Source organism: Mytilus trossulus, chromosome 9, assembly GCF_036588685.1.
Source record: "Mytilus trossulus isolate FHL-02 chromosome 9, PNRI_Mtr1.1.1.hap1, whole genome shotgun sequence".
Classification (NCBI taxonomy): Eukaryota; Metazoa; Mollusca; class Bivalvia; order Mytilida; family Mytilidae; genus Mytilus; species Mytilus trossulus.
In genome coordinates, this window is record NC_086381.1 from 76,675,446 (window position 1) to 76,693,550 (window position 18,105).

Here is an 18,105-nt window from a genome sequence, read left to right on the forward strand (position 1 = left end):
TATAAGTAGTCCGATGCACTAACCACTACTGCATTATGTATAATTTCCATCGCTCTTAAAAATGGTAACGGAACTTTCATATGTGTTTGATAATTACAACATATAAATATTAATTCAATATATGCAATTTGATTAAAGAAATGTTATATCTATCGTAATTCAGCTTTTTCGTGAAACCTTTGGTTTAAGATAACAATAACAGAAACCGTACCAGTAGAAAAGCCAAATCCATTTTAGACCAACTTTGCAGCAGACGAGTTGAAACCTAAGTTTCTGCATAATTTTTAAATTTATAAACAGTAAATTTTATACGGGTTTGTTGTTAATCATGTCATAACCAATGTAACAACAACTAAGCAGATAATACTCATGATACTCTAGGGTAATAGAAATACATCGCCAGAGGTATTAACCAAGTGATGTAGAAAAGAGAAAACAACACATTATAAATTCCATGCTGCTCAATCGCTTTTCTAGACTTCATTCCTCTAAAGTTACGAAAGGTCAATTAATATTAAAGGTTCCAAGACTATAATGCAATAGGCAAGACAAGCGTGTTGTCTACACAAGACTCGCCAGTGACGCTCAGTTCCAAACAGTTACAAAGCTTAACAAGTACAAAGTTGAAGAGCATTTAACACCAAAAACTCCCAAAAATTGTACCAGATAAGGCTGAGGTAATCTATTTTACAGCACTTAACAAAATAAAATGTCTTTTTTTTATATTTTGTAGGTTTATCAGTTTGGAATGTTCCATTGTATAAAGTTCGTCTACAAAAAAATTACCTCAAGGTTATCTCTGATATTCAACATGAGAGCATAGTAGATCATCTTATATCAAGAGAGGTGGTGTCAGTTGATGATGGGAAGAAGATAGAATCTGGTAAAACCCCACTGGAAAAGAACAGGATTTTGATGGACATGCTTTTGCGTAAAAATGAACAGGGATTTAATGAATTTCTCAAAGCCTTGCGAAAAGACTCAATTTATGCAGACCTAGCAGATCAAATAGAGAAGACAGAAATTACTAGCACAGATATGGCAACTCTTCATAAATGCTCAAAATAAAATAAATGCAGTTTCTTTGAGAAAGAAAACTTTGCACAATTAAGTAAAGACAGCTAACACTAGTAAACATTTACTATAGGAGAAAGTATAATCGATCTAATGATCAAGGATTTATTCACCATCTATCATACTAGTGATAAACATATTTATATTAAACATACGTCATATATGAGTGTCATACATGGCATGACAGATACTAACATGTGTACTCACACCTTTTTACGATTGTTTAATCCTAAATTTCACTACACATTTCCAATTGACATGGCTAAGTAGTTACTGTCATTGCTTTATTGTGCTATGGTTATGTGTTGTATACTTGTCTTTCGTTTTTGACAATGTGCTGTGTCGATATGCTATTTGGATTTGTTATAGTGATTTTGATTATATATAATACAATGTTGACTGCTGTACCCTTATTGTTGACCATCTTATATAGTATGTCAGCTACTTTAAATGTAAGCTTGTAAATAAAAATGTGTCTTCATCAATAAGTTTTTAACAAAAATGCAACAATATGCTCATATTATGTAAATATAGTTATTGCTTAAAAATCACATTCAATTTGTTTTTGACATAATGCATATGTTATATCAAATGAAATTATTTTTCATTCCTCAGAAAAAAGATTTTAAATTCAAATAGATAAGTGGCAATTGTTTGGTATATTATGTAATGAAATATTTGAAAGTGTTTGAGAACATATCACAAAACATTTATGGACTCACATTGAATCAAATTGTGCGTTTTTACCTAGTAAGGTTATCTACACCATTGTGTTGTTTGTTTGTGTTTAAGCGCAATGCTATTAAACTTTCTTATTGATTTGCCCTTTTAATATTTTTATTATATTCAATTATATTCAATAGAGATTAGATTTTGTGAGGCCCCTCATGGGGATGCCTGAGTGATCATATAATCACTTATTTTTACCAATATAATCACAGAATCATTATTTATTTTCTAAACAAGATAATCAAATAATCCAAAATGCAGTCCTAAATTATCAAATAATTAAACAATCATAAAATATTTGGTCTGGTAACCAAATAACCAAATAACCACTATACAACAGGCGAATAGAGAAATTCTCAAAATTATAACCCCACGAGGAGGCTTTTTGTCGGATATGATTTTGAAACAATTGGTATAGTTTGATTTCATGATTGATAATTTTTTCCTTGCACTCAATCACCAGAAATGTGTACTTTAAAATCTTATGCCAGATTTGTCATCAATTTGTCAACGTTTTTCAATGCTTATACATTTTGCCATCAAACAGTTAGCTATAAATTAATACAACTGTTTTATTTTAAATATATAGAAATTTTGTTATTTACAAATTTAATAAGATATGATACAGTTGTGTTTTTGTTGTTGATGTGGTTATTGTAGCACTATATGTGTGTACGAACTGTCTTATATTTGTATATATGTATAATCTGTTTGTGCATTCTACTACCCTGAAAGGTAAAATCAAAAGTAAATAAAGCTTCTTGTTCTTATTTATTGTGCCACAAAATGAAAGAAGCATCGTCACAGTGATCATGACAGTCCAACCATAAATAAAAACAGAAACTAGTTAAAAGATACAAAAGTCATATTCAAACTCATATGTCGAAAACAAGCTGAAAATGCCATGGCAAAAAATAAATGCGATCAAAATACAAACAACAGTTCACAAAATGCAACATGAAAAAATAGACTGAGAAGCACAAAGAATTCATAAAACTGAAAGCTGGAAATCCTTTTTCGAAAAAAAGAAAGGTACATACTTTGGTTACCCCATGTTTATTATGTGTAGAAACATTCTTTCAAAGATGAATAACACCTGATGTAAATAAAGGTTCATTTGCGGTGACCAAAACGACCAGGTTACGAAACGACATGCATTCAAATTCAAGTTGAAGATTTTTGTAATTGTTTGCCTGTAAATAAATTGTCTGACGGGGATGAGGACCTTGCAAGGTATGCACATAATAAATATAGTCGCATTATGCATAATTAGAGAGAAAGTAACGATCAAAATTCAACTCTTGTTCAAGTAGTCACTGAACGATGAAAATGAGTTCAAGAACTCTGGGCATATGACAGACGGAAACTTCATAACATAAGGCATACATTTATACAATGGTTAAGAAATCCAGGTTTTTCGCCTTCTAAAATATAAAGTTTTTAAAAACTTACATTTGTGGTTGACATAGCCTGATCACTATCTCCTTGTCGAGCTTTTTACAACAGAAGTGTCAGGCTCGACAATTCAACTATTGTATTTATTAGATTGTTAATTTAATTGATTTTTTGTCCATTTATTTGTCAACTGAATTGAAATTTTTCTCAGTTAATCAATAAAAAAATTACTAGGGACTTTTTTGCATTTAGTGTTCTGTTGTTTTCAAGTGGTCAAGATATAACAACTGTTTTTCATATGATCACTATCATACACGGGTGAAGGTTTACACCTATAAAGATATGACTACTGTGTTTATATGATCAATATCATACACGGACGAAGGTTCACTATCAGCAAAACCTCTGATGAATTCACTATCATACACGGAGGAAGGTTTACACTCATCAAAACCTCCGATGAATTCAATGTTCGAGTCGATTTTTCACTCAAATAAACCACAGTGTCAGAACCAATAATTTAAATAGGAACTCCTTTTTGAGAGAGCGGTATTGTGAAAAACATCTATTGTTTCATGTCGCCATGATATCACTTCTATGTTTTATATGATCCTGATCATATGCGGATGGAGATTTACACTCATTAAAACCCTAGATTAATTTGATGATTAAAAACATCAGTTGTTTCATGTCGGCATGATATCACTACCAGGTTTTATATGATCCCTATCATAAGCGGATGGAGATTTACACTCATTAAAACCATAGATTAATTTGATGATTAAAAACATCAGTTGTTTCATGTCGGCATGATATCACTACCAGGTTTTATATGATCCCTATCATAAGCGGATGGAGATTAACACTCATTAAAACCCTTAATAAAGATGATTAACAACATATGTTGTTTCATGTTGGCATGCTATTGCTACCATGTTTAATATGATCCCTATCATATGCGGATGGAGATTTACACTCATTTAAACCCTTAATAAGGATGATTTAAAACATATGTTGTTTCATGTTGGCATGATATCGCTACCATGTTTAATATGATCCCTATCATATGCGGATGGAGATTTACACTAATCAAAACCCTTAATAAAGATGATTAAAAACATATGTTGTTTCATGTTGGCATGATATTGCTACCATGTTTAATATGATCCCTATCATATGCGGATGGAGATTTACACTAATCAAAACCCTAAATAAAGATGATTTAAAACATATGTTGTTTCATGTTGGCATGATATTGCTACCATGTTTAATATGATCCCTATCATATGCGGATGGAGATTTACACTAATCAAAACCCTAAATAAAGATGATTTAAAACATATGTTGTTTCATGTTGGCATGATATTGCTACCATGATTTATATGATCCCTATTATATGCGGATGGAGATTTACACTCATTAAAACCCTTGATAAATTTGATGATTTAAAACATATGTTGTTTCATGTCGGCATGATAGTACGATCATGTTTTATATGATCCCTATTATATGCGGATGGAGATTTACACTCATTAAAACCCCTGGTAAATATAATTTGCAACCTCTACTGTCTAGGATGATTGTTTGATTAGGGAATTGTAAAAATGACCAATGCATTTGTTTCGCCGCAAAGGAACCTTTTATTTTTATCAAGTCTTCTTTCTACTGATGAACATGAGATTGAAGAAAATTACATCCCTTTCATTGTTCGAAAAATATCTTCTAGCTACCAGTTTTTGGTCTCAGTCTAGTTTTATATGTTGCATTTTGTAAACTGTTGTTTGTCTTTTGGTCGCATTTATTTTTGCCATGGCATTTTCAGCTTGTCTTCAAATTATGAGTTTGAATATGCCTTTGGTATCTTTCACCTCTGTTGTGATTTTGTGGATGGTTGGACTGACAGTCTCACAGTGCCGATGCTGCTTTGATTTCTTGGCACATAAATAAATAGAACATGTAGTTTTGTTTTGACCTTTGATGGTAGTGGAATGCACAAAAGTTTAGACATTATATACAAGTATTATTAAAGGTAGTAGAATGTACAAACAAGTTCATCGTAATGTACCAAGACCTTGTCGATTAATATTCCGTATCAATTTTACAAATAATGCATGATGGTCTTGATGTATAGATTCTGCGTACTAACTTTGTTTATCATCTTAAAAGAGGGAGGCTTGGCATGCCACAAAATCAAGTTCAACCCACCATTTTTTTCTTTAAAAAATGTCCTGTAACACGTCAGGAATATGGTCATTGTTATATAATAGTTCGTTTCTGTGAGTGTTACATTTTAACGTTGTGTTTCTTTTGTGTCGTTTGTTCCTCTTATATTTGCGTGTGACTTCACATTATTATAAGACGTGAAATTAGCTCCAACACAACTTTTATTTTTTTAATCCTGTATACCACCATTCCTCATGTGAAATTTAAATTTTGAAAATTATAAAAAAAATATTATATTTTTCATCTTGTGTGAAGTTTACATTCTGCAGTCAAACACGCGAATCTACCCTAGAGTTGATGTGAATCCAGTTACATGACTTCAATTATTTCAAATCTTAATAGGTTGATTTTAAATACATATATAAGTTAGCAATGAATGTTGTTTTTAAATTTGATATATGCTTTTTGTACTTCTTTGTTAAATATTTGTTTGCGTTTGTTTTAATTGAGATTGTTACACCGTGATGATTGCTGTAATCCAATTATGACTATTTTACACCGTGATGATTGTATTTTGACAATGTTACCTGTTATGTCGGTTTTGTTCATGCATCGTTGTAAATATAATGGAATTTGATTCGACGGTCATACCAGTGAGAGGCTATACCGCTCTAAAACCAGATTAAATCCACCATTTTCTATATTTGAAAATGCCTGTACCAAGTCAGGAGTATGACAGTTGTCCATTCGTTTGATGTGTTTTATCATCTGATTTTGCCTTTTGATAAGGGACTCTCCGTTTTGAATTTTCTTCGGATTTTTTTGTGATTTAACTTTTTTGTACTATTATTTCTCTGTTTGTCATGATATTGTTATAACCATGGCGTTTTCAGTTTATTATCGATTGATGAGTTTGACTGTCTGCTGGTATCGTTCGCCCTCCTTTTAAAAGATTGTCGTTTGAAAATATTCTGGAAATCATTTTTGTATATTTGCGCACGTTATGACTGATGATTTTAAACATGTGCTACCTGGAACGATTGTTTGATAAGTGACTTGTGAAAGTATACAATGATATTTTGTCGAATGCATGTCGGTTCGTAACCTGGTCGTTTCGTACCTGGTCGATTCGTAAGTACGTTGATTTGTAACTGAGACTTTTCGTATCTGGTGTAATTAGATATGGTTATAAAGTGTTAGTTTAAATTAATTAGTTTAAATAAAACAGTTAAAGTTATTATTTATAAATGATCAAATTGGTAATCTCATTATACCAATATTGTAATGTTTTTAATTTAAAAGTTTCTTAAATCATCTGCATCACACACAGACTCAGAGGTTGTACAAATCGCAAAAGATGTCAAGCGGTTAGGTGCTCAATCTGTAGTTATAGGCTCCAATATCGTCGGAATAAAAACAAGAAATAACGTATGATAGAAAAAAAAAGATGAGTGGTACCAAGAATTGGAGACATCAAAGCACGTGGCAGAAGACTAACTACTTTTATAAAGACAGGGTACATATAAATGATGATGGACAATTCAAATTCGCATGTGTGCAAAACTGTACTTGTAAAGTAAAATTATGTTCAATCAATTAATTCATAAATACATATAAATATAGATGTACATCAATCGGTCTTTTTAACATTTTTTAAGTAAACTACGACTCATATTATTATTATATATTGATATAAGGTTACGAAACGACCTAGTAAGTAGTAGTTTACTGTGCATTTGGGACACACATTTGTTAACTGTAATAAAATTATATGATTGATGAAGTTTCATTGAATGCAATGAATGAACATTCAGTTTCTATGGATATGATGCACTTACTTTCTTAAAATAAGTTTTATCTGAATTATTAAATTTGTTGAACATTTTTTTTTAAATGTGGTATTTTATTATCCTTCCTTGTGAAACTAAATGAAAACTCATGATTATTTTATCTGGATATGATACACCCCTTTTCGACTATTAAATAATGTGGTAATTTGTTATAATTCCTTGTGAATATCATGATCATTTTATCTGGATATGATTCACCCCTTTTCGACTATTAAATAATGTGGTAATTTGTTATAATTCCTTGTGAATATCATGAGCATGTAAGCTGATCAATGCTGCTGTTTAACGTTTCTCTTACTTTTTTTTACAATTTTCAAGATTATAGACTTATACAAAAGAAAATTGGTTCAATTTGTCATGCAGTGTCATGCAGGTCCATTACTTTTGTAACAGATCGTGAGAAAGTCTTGCTGAAACTGACAATAGGTAGATCTGATTTTTTTTAACATATCTGCTCTTGTCAGATTTTCTCTGTCTATAGCAGTTTTCATAGCAGGATCATTGACAAAACTGTCATTGTATCCATATGGTCTATTTATAGTCATGTCAGCCATGTTTGTCGGTAGGTGGGGTCATTTAACCCATTGTTGTAGAAGATACTATGAAGACAATTTTAGCAACTCTCTCCCCCTTCTGATCCACATAATTCTATGGGAAAATTAAAAAACAATTGAAAATGTTCAATTGAAAACTTGAAAACTAATTAAGATAATGATAAGGGATATACATTAAAACTACAATGGGATGTGCTGCCTTATTTTAACTACTGGGCCAAATTAAATTTGGCCTCAGTCATTATTGGGATATTTTATTCTAGTTATTATGATTTAAACCTTATTCTACATGATACAAGTGAGCAACACAGGCTCTTGAGAGCCGCTAGAATAGTTTAACCTTTTATAACCAAATTTTATTTCCAAATATGTTTTTATGTTGATTTATGCATACATACAAAGATCAAAGTTGGACCATCACATGATGTTTTATATTCACATTATGTTTTACCTACATGTAGTCTCCTTCAAAGTTATTGAATTAATTCACTCTCTACAATGTGTTGGTTAACAGTATATCATAATAATTTATGCTTATGACACAATTTCTGTAATAAGACCGATCAAGTATTCATAATTTGATATTGTTGTCCTATTTATATCCCTTTGCTATGAATTATCCATGTTATTTTTGTCTGTCTGTTGATAAGGATCTACAATTCGTCTATACACTGCCAATAATTTGCCCCCTTTGTTTCTTGTGACCTTTTGACGTTCCTCTGTGCTGATGTACAATTTTTCTACAACTTGTTCAGACTCCTGCAAAACGTTCAGTGACATGTAGTTATATAGCTAAAGTTATTCCATAAAAACTCGTTTTTATACGAAACTATGTATACGTCACTGGTCCATTTTTTACCATTGACAAGTCAACATCCGGTATAAGGGGAAATGCTTTTTCCAAACGAAAGTAAAGTTTTTGACAACGCACAAATGAACAGTCCAAGGCAGTTATAAGTACGCTGATGTTGCACACTTTGAAAGGTACACTGTCAATGTAACACATTACGTCAGAACATCGAATTGATATCAAAATTAAAGTTTACTATTGTTTTGTATTTAATATCAATCATTAGGATGGCAAACTGGTTAACATAATTGCTTTTTGTCATTTAGTCTTTAAAAAAAGGGATTAAAATCGAGATAAGGCATAAAATGTCCGGCTGGCTCAAGTATTTTTTGGGAGCCCTGGTCTGATCCGATTTTTTAGCAGTTATCTTTTTTGAGTTATTGTTTTCTTTCATCTCGAATCTAGCACTGATTTTTCTTTATCCAGTGTCTTGTCCTAAATATACATAAACTTGTTACCACTGGACCCAAAAGAAACAGGCTATGAAACCTAACAGAATTTCCTTAAAAAAACATATTTATTTATATTTGAAGATCAAATTTGAGCACTTAGTTTAAATTAACTTTATAAATTCAGTATCAGGAATTCCTTCAAACAAAGGAAACTCATCATGGAGATCTTTCACATCTGTGATAGTAAAAACCATACCATAAAAACAAAATGGCTGGCCATCCAATCATGATGATCTTTGACATAAATTATGGTATACATTATACCCAAAAAAACAAAACGGCTGACCATCCCATCACGGAGATCTTTCAAATCTGTGATAGTTAACAAAATGACTGATCGTCCAATTATTGAGATCTTTAACATTAGTTTTAGTATACACTATACTATAAAAAAAAATATGGCTTACCATCCAATCATGGAGATTTTTAACATCTGTGATTGTATACACTATACCTTAAAACAAAAATTGCTGGCCATCCAATCATGGAGATCTTTAACATATGTTGTAGTATACACGAAACCCTAAATAACAAAACGGCTTACACTCCAATCATAGATGTCATATTCATCTGTAATAGTATACACTATACCTTAAAAAAACAAAATAATTGACCATTCAGTTATGGAGATCTTTAAAAACTGTGATAGTATACATTTTACCCTACAAAAAATAGTTGAACATTCAGCCATGGAAATCATCTGTGATATTATACATTTTGCCCTAAAAAAAATGGTTGACCATTCAATCATGGAAATCTTCAACATCTGTTATTGTATACACTTTATCAAAAACAAATGGCTGACCCTCCAAACATTTAGATCTCTACCATCTGTTATAGATACCAATTATATCATAAAAAACGAAATGGTTGACCATACACTCATGGGGATCTTTAGTATATGTTATAGTATACAAAATACCCTAACCAGTTATCAAAAGTACCCGAATTATAATTTAGTACGCCAGAATCGCTTTTCGTCTACATAAGACTCATCAGTGACGCTCATGTCAAAATGTTTAAAAAGCCAAACAGGTACAAAGTTGAAGAGCATTGATGATCCAAAATTACAAAAAGTTGTGCCAAACATGGCTAAGGTAATCTATGCCTGGGATAAGAAAATCCTTAGTGATTCGAAAAATCCTATTTTTTTGTAAACAGGTAATTTATAAAAAAAATGACCACAGTATTGATATTCATGTCAACACCGAAGTGTTGACTACTGGGCTGGTGATACCCTCGGGGACGAAACGTCAACCAGCAGTGGCATCGACCCAGTGGTGTAAATAGTTATCAAAAGTACCAGGATTATAATTTAGTACGCCAGACGCGCGTTTCATCTACATAAGACTCATCCGTGAAAAGAGAGAAGGGCTTAAACACAAGTACTTTAAAAAAAAATCTCAAAATACTGTAAATTCAGAAATCTTTGCAGCATTTACTAAACATCTTAAAGTAATATCAAACAAACATTAGATTGATATAGTGTAATATCAGTGAATTTTTCATACAAATGATGCTTTCAAAACTAAAAGTGTTCTTTAAATATGGATCAGGAAACAAGAAAAAAACATTTTCTTTAATTAAATAGTCTTGTTAAATGCAAAAAAAATATTATTACAACTATTTGATATATATATTTATGTCAGTTTTTTCTTTTACTGGCCATAACGTCTAAAAACTAAATTCCTTGATGTGTTTTGGCTGATTTTTGGTCTCTGGTGCAAAATTTGTAATTACTGTTTCGAGGTTTTAACTAGCTTTTGGTAACTGCGAGTACTCTCAAATCATACATTTACTTTCATTGTTATTTCAACTGTGGACACAATTGTTAATTTGTTTTTATTTATTTAATGTTTGCTTATTCAGTGTTATATCTCGTCACTTTTATTTTAATATATACCAGCTCTGTTAAGTGTTTGTTATGACTAGAAATTTTTACTTTATTCTCGAACGATGAAAACCACAAATAATTATTTTGTTACATATATTTCCGTTCTCCATTTGCAGAAGCGGAATCAGAGGGGGGCGTAGAGGGCGTACGCCTCCCCCCTTTTGGCTGGATTTTTTTTGTTGTTGTAAAATTATTAATCAGACTAGACTTCGTGAACTTTGTCATTTCCCGAGTATTTAATTTTTATACGACAATTCTTTACTTATAAAGATATTTTTCGCTGGTATATACTGATTGTCAAAGTCATGTGATTTGCTATGGTGGAGTTGACCAGTGCGTTGAAAAAACGTCACACGGTCATTTTGAAATTCAAATTACAGTAATACACATTGCTTAGGCTGAGGATGTCATGACAATCAGGATAACCTCAAAGCGACATAGGATTGAGCTAGAACGTATTGACTTCCATTTCACTATTCCACCAAACAGAAAGTAATAGTAAATATTATACTCTATAGACTATAACACTCTCATGAAAAAAAAAGTTCCATAATATTATTAACCTACGAAAACATGTTTAGCCCCAAATGCCCCAGCTTATTTTATAAATAACAAAGTTGAATAATGATCCCCAGTCATCCCGCCGCATGTTTGCGCCTGTTCCAAGTCAGGAACCAGCTCTGTTAAGTGTTTGTTATGACTAGAAATGTTCACTTTATTTACAAAACAACAAGGCCTTTGTTAGTTTTGTATTATTTTATTTTTAGTTTCTTGTGTACAATAAATTATTTGGAAATTAGTATGGCGTTCATTATCACTGAACTAGTATATATTTGTTTAGGGGCCAGCTGAAGGACGCCTCCTGGTGCGGGAATTTCTCGCTACATTGAAGACCTGTTCGTGACCTTCTGCTGTTGATTTTTCTATGGTCGGGTTGTTGTTTCTTTGACACATTCCCCATTCCCCATTTCAATTCTCATTTTTAGTATGAGCTCTAGAAAAATTTCAAGTCTCATGTACGAACCATTTGATTTGAGGAGGCAGTCTGAGATATTTGAGAAAGAAAAAAATGACTCTGATTCTTGCCTTAAACAAAAATTATGGCCGTATCTGGATTGAAAACAAAAGTCTTGTCAAATTTTTTGCTATTAAAAACAAAAATTTGCAACAAAATTATTTAGCATGAAATGAGCATGATGAATAAAAACGAGCGTAGTTTTTTTGTGGCCGGGGTTTGCATGTCTGACTGGAATGTCTGTTTCACCGGACTTATATATATGTAATACTTTTTCAAGACCAGACTGTTAGCTGCCTGCTGGGTGTGACCTTTAGATCTCCATTTGTCGACCGTCATTCTAACTTCGTTGTCATTTCAGACACTTTCGTATTTTTTTGTAGATTTGGAACCCCTAACTTCGATTCTCTAAGTTATGTTGGGTGAAACATATCAACCAAACATTTTGATAAAAACTGCTTGTTTGTCTTTTTAACTGGTGTCGGTCGTATTGTAAATTTCATCGAATTTCCTTGTCTATTTTTTACTGACAAGTCCTACCTACATCAAATATATTAGTACATAGCTTTGGATCAATACTATCATTTTATGATAGACAATTAATTGGGAGAATACAACAAAAAAAATGTCCAACCCTTTCACTTTACAGCAACTATAAAATATACATGCCCCAAGCCAGGATCCGTTTAAATAGTGCATATTACACTTATTTTATGTTTTTAGGCCTAAAAAGGTTCCAAATTTTTTTTCGAAATTGTAAATCTCCGCTCCCCCCCTTTCAAAAATCCTGGATTCGCCCCTGATTTGTAATGTATAACTAACAACAAAATAACTTTCCATTATCTGTATACATTATTACATTGGGCGGTATTTCGTTGAAGTCATGGTTTTCTGTCTGAAACAGTTTAACATTTAACCCCTCATTTCAATGATTTTGAATTTACATTGTGTCATAGGTCAAATTTATTCGTTTCGTGTATGTTCACTTTTGTCAATATGTCTTTTGATTCAGTTAAGTCAATTCAATTAAATTGTAGTGTGTTTTTCTATGATGTGAAGTTACACTATCGTTTCAGGTAAGTATGAAGGTTGGCCCCACATGAACGTTTAAACCTGCAGCATTAGTTTGCATTTGTTCTCAGTTACAAATCTGATATTCAGTAGTTGTCGTTTGTTGATGTGGTTAAGAAATGTGTCTATATATCTTTCTCGTTTCTTGTTTCTTTTATATAGATAGGACTGTTGCTTTTCCTTTTTGAATGGTTTACACTAGTCATATACAGACGCCTTTGTAGCTTGCTGTTAACTGTGAGCCAATGCTCCGTGTTTTGAAACGTAAATTGATCTTTGCGTATTACTTTTACTTATTCGTTACCGCTGCTGGATAACTCGGACTAAAACAAAGTCGGACTATTACAAAATCGGAATATAACTAACTCGGACTATAACAAACTCGGCCTACCATTATTCATATGCAGAAATATATTGTACCAACTCGGACTACGATTAGAAGATTGTTTTTTTTACTGTAATAAAAATCTTATATATTAAAATTATATAAGAATTTATGACACTATAATGAATATTTTTGAATAAAAAAGATCGTATATAGAAATGATTAATATTTGTTATATTTGTTATACGAGTTGAATTAGATATGTTTAAATGAGGGTAATTAACTTATACTTGAAGAAATGTTATTGTGATTTATGATGTTTATGATGTTTATTGACAAAAGAAATGCTAATGATTGGCGTGAGTTCGTGTTTTAAAGGACCTCCCACATCTTATCAAAAGCGAGGGCGATATCCTCATTGATACTAATTATACAAATTATATAAATATATATACTGACGGATCCAAAGAACCAGATAGTGGAAAAAGTAGCTGTGCTTATGTAATACCAGAATTCAAAATAAAAAAGGGTATAGACTGCAAAACAATTTATCAGTATTCACATGTGAACTTATGGTAATATTCCTTGAACTCAATTGGATACAAGATGTCCTACCATTAAATGTTGTACTATTCGTTGATTCATTATCAGCTTTACAGGCAATACAGGGACCTCTATCAAAGGTCAATAACTTGATTATTTATGATATATACTATAGTATAACAACGCTACTAACAGCTGGTATACATGTAGTGCTTGAATGGATTCCTAGCCATGTAGGTATCTGGGGAAATGAGTTAGCTGATATGCAAGCAAAACATGCGTTGAATTATGAAATTATATATGCAAATACACCACTTTATAAAGATGATATTAAAACTGTATGTACAAATATACTTAAAACTATGTGGCAAACTAACTGGGATTCCAACAAAAAGGGTAGACACTTGTATGAAATAAAGGAAAAAAATATCATTGAAAGTGTCCTTACCAAAAATGATAAGGCGCAAAGAAACTATAATGTACAGACTTAGAATCTATTCAAAATAGGAGTCAAAAATTCTAAAATATGCGAAAATTGCGGTGGAGCACCTGAAACAGCAAAACACTTTCTGCTAGAGTGCACTAAATATAGCGATAACAGAAATGTTATGTTTCAAGAGTTAATAGCACAAGGAGTTACTAATTTTTCGATACAAAGTCTGCTTAGAGAAAAAGCACAATCAGTCCAACCCATAATTAATTTTATTCATGCCACACAAGGGGACATATAAACATATGACATTCGTATAAAACAATGCGTAAATTGCAATTAAACTCTTAAAAGAAAGAAAAAAAAACAAAAACAAACAACAGAACTAGGTAGGATACATAAGTTCAGATAATTTTCTATAAATGGCAGTTCAAGTAAGCTATGAAATGCAAAGACAAATAAGGATAATAAAATAAAAAAAAAAAATGGAAAAAGGAATATGAATTATAAGAAAAACAGGTTAGAAAGAAAATATGTAAACACAAAACTTACCCAACTTCTTCAATAACACCTATACCAACACGTGTTTCAACACTAGTGCATACACACCCAGATACAAGGACGGGATTTATTAACAAAACATTCAATCAAACACACCCATATTTACAGAGTTTGCAATACTGGTAAGTGCTTCTATATATTATTCTTCTTCATAAATGTTTCTCATGAACGTTTTTTTTGCTATAAATAAAAAATCTTGATTGAAAGTTCTTTTTAAATAAGGAAAATAGAATTGTAGTCAGTAAGGTACTTCTTCTTTGTGTTAGCTGATTCTTAGCTTCCTGTATGAACCCATACTTTTTTTTTTCATCGTGAAGCCAAGCTTGTGTCTCTTACGGTCCGCTTAGTTTCTGAAGAACAGGTCCTCAGGAACCAGCGCACACGCTACAAGGAGCTGGAAGGTCGTCTTCATAAGTTATGGGACCAGTACACAGAAGGTGATATCACAGCATCCCGTCTACTTCGTGATTGTGGCAACATCTACGGTCCGTTCAATGACTAGCTGTTAATTGCTTCTGCCGATGTTTATACTCGTCTTGCCTTGACAATAACTTTCATTTTTGCATGTTATCTCAGATATGACTCAGAATTCTGTATGTGCTTTGTATGTTTTGTATGTGCTATGTATGCTTTAAGTGTGCTTTGACAATGATCATTCATATCTGCATGCTTTCAGTCTTATAGATGATGACAAAATACCTTTGACTTTAAAATGTGCTTGTGTTTTATATATGCCTCATATTTTTCATAAGAAATATTAGAGATTATTAAATGACGAAATCATTGTTATGTTTTAATTATTTGTTGACATGAACATCTACTGAAATAAAATTTGTAAACCCTATGTTTTCTTTATTCTTAAAAATAGTATTACATTGTACAGATAAATCACACCAAGAGACCACCATACAAAATATGATCAGAAACCAGAAATGCTACAATTCACTGAATTGTCTTACAATAATTAACACAAGATTTGTAATAATAAAAAAAAAAAAACTGAAGTCCAGTTATATCCAATACAAGACAAGACACTTTTAATTGGATATTTAGTTCCCAATTTCGTGTAATAACAGGTACTTGGGTGATTAGATAGGTGTCAACAGTACATGTGCCAGTTGTTTGTTTAACATATGGTGATTAAAAAGGTGTCAACTATACACGTGGCATGATGTCATAATCAATTAAGATATGCATATAATAACAATTTATTCTGAGAGGGACATTATTACAATTAATACTCCAAAGACAAATCAGTGGTAAATTTTCAAAATATGAATATCAAAAAGATTTTTTTTTGTGTTTTTATTTTTAAATATATCTTGTTTACGTATTTTTTTTATACCCTACAAAAATGTTCAAATATAAATTATTTAATAAATTGAATATAAAAATTCATTTTGAATTAAGAATTGAAAATTAATTTCCAATAACAACAACAATCAACATTATACTTATATTCTTCTAATAGTTCGAGTTTGGTATAGTCCGAGTTTGTTATAGTCCGATTTTTAGAAGGCCGAGTTTGTTATAGTCCGATTTTGTTATAGGCCGAGATATCATGGATTCATTGTTACTTGGATGGAGAGTTGTCTCACTCTTACCACAAATTTGTTTATCATGGAATGGTGGATCATTAGATATGTTGCACTTTATAAATGCAGCTGTTTCTCAAATTACTCCTCTATTTAGGAGTTACCTACTATTCATAGATAATTAAATTTGCTGACATACTTGTTCCCAGATATGATCTCATGTTTTATCTCATACAGACATAACTTGAGACTGTAAACAGTATACCAACATATAATGGCGGTGAAATTTTAATTTTAACCAGGATTATAATTACTCATGTTTCGTCTACATTAGACTAATCAGAGACGCTCAGATCAAAACAGTTAAAATGTAAAACAAGTACAAAGTTAGAGAGCATTGAGGCCCAAAAATTAGCAAACAGTATTGGCTTATACGACTAAGGTACAAATGTAGTCTACTCCTGGGATAAGAAAAGTTTTTCGAAAAATTCAAAGTTTTGTAAACAGGAAGTTTACAAAAATGACCATATAATTCATATTCACTACATACGGGGAAGTATCAGCGAATAAGTGTGAGCTATGACGATATCATCGAATTAGTGTGACCTAGGACAATATTTCAATAATTGTGCCCGTTGTTCAGCTATGAAGATTGAAGAGGTATACAGGATTTCTCCTTTAAATTTATTTTACGAGAATCCGTATATGACTAATGTAAACTTATTGTATAGAAAAACTGCAATTCAAGTATACAACACATTTTCTTTATTTTTAAAACTTGAATTTTCAAATAACTTCAGTTAGAACTTTCATCAAACAGCAACAACATACAAACTTAAAAAATAATTAAAACACACAGGTGACACATAACAATACCACCATCATAAATACGTGCAAATACAATGTACTAAAATATCAGGATATAATCAGCCCATTGATAGTTGGTTGTTATTCATTATTTTTCTTTGGCAGAATTTGGTCTCCATATATGAATTGTTGTAAAATGACTTTTTAATATAATCATATTCATACATTGTATTTGCCTCAGAATAATTTATGGATCAATGACCTTTTGACAAATTTTATTTTGTCAACATCTAAAGATTCTGCACCGAGGTCTTACGGACTTAGGTATATCATTAACAGGAAAGTCATCACGACGGAATAGTAACATAGGTCTTACGGTCTTTGGTCAATCATTAACTGGGAAGTCATCACGACGGATAGGTAAACGAGGTCTTACGAACTTTGGTATATCATTAACAGTTCCTGTAAAATTCTAACGATGACGGTGTGATGAACATTGAAATGGTTACATATGCTCCTTGTTCTCCTACAGACATTTGACATGACAATTGCTTGCCAACGTTCAGTCACAGATAACCTACGCCTTGCCGTATGACTTAACGATGACGGTGTGATGAACATTGAAATGGTTACATATGCTCCTTGTTCTCCTACAGACATTTGACATGACAATTGCTTGCCAACGTTTAGTCACAGATAACCTACGCCTTGCCGTATGACTTAACGATGATGGTGTGATGAACATTGAAATGGTTACATATGCTCCTTGTTCTCCTACAGACATTTGACATGACAATTGCTTGCCAACGTTTAGTCACAGATAACCTACGCCTTGCCGTATGACTTAACGATGACGG

The 18,105-nt window shown here is 31.9% G+C and overlaps 1 protein-coding gene across 1 annotated transcript in view; it reads left to right on the plus strand.

The window, feature by feature from the left end:
• LOC134684948 (uncharacterized) overlaps positions 1-1,392 on the plus strand; it is a 47,408-nt gene extending 46,016 nt beyond the window's left edge. The window contains exon 18 of the mRNA XM_063544269.1: positions 734-1,392. Coding sequence (XP_063400339.1) covers positions 734-1,068 — 335 coding nt within the window. The 3' untranslated portion in view covers positions 1,069-1,392. The remainder of the gene's footprint in view (positions 1-733) is intronic.
• The last annotated feature ends 16,713 nt before the right edge of the window (positions 1,393-18,105 follow it).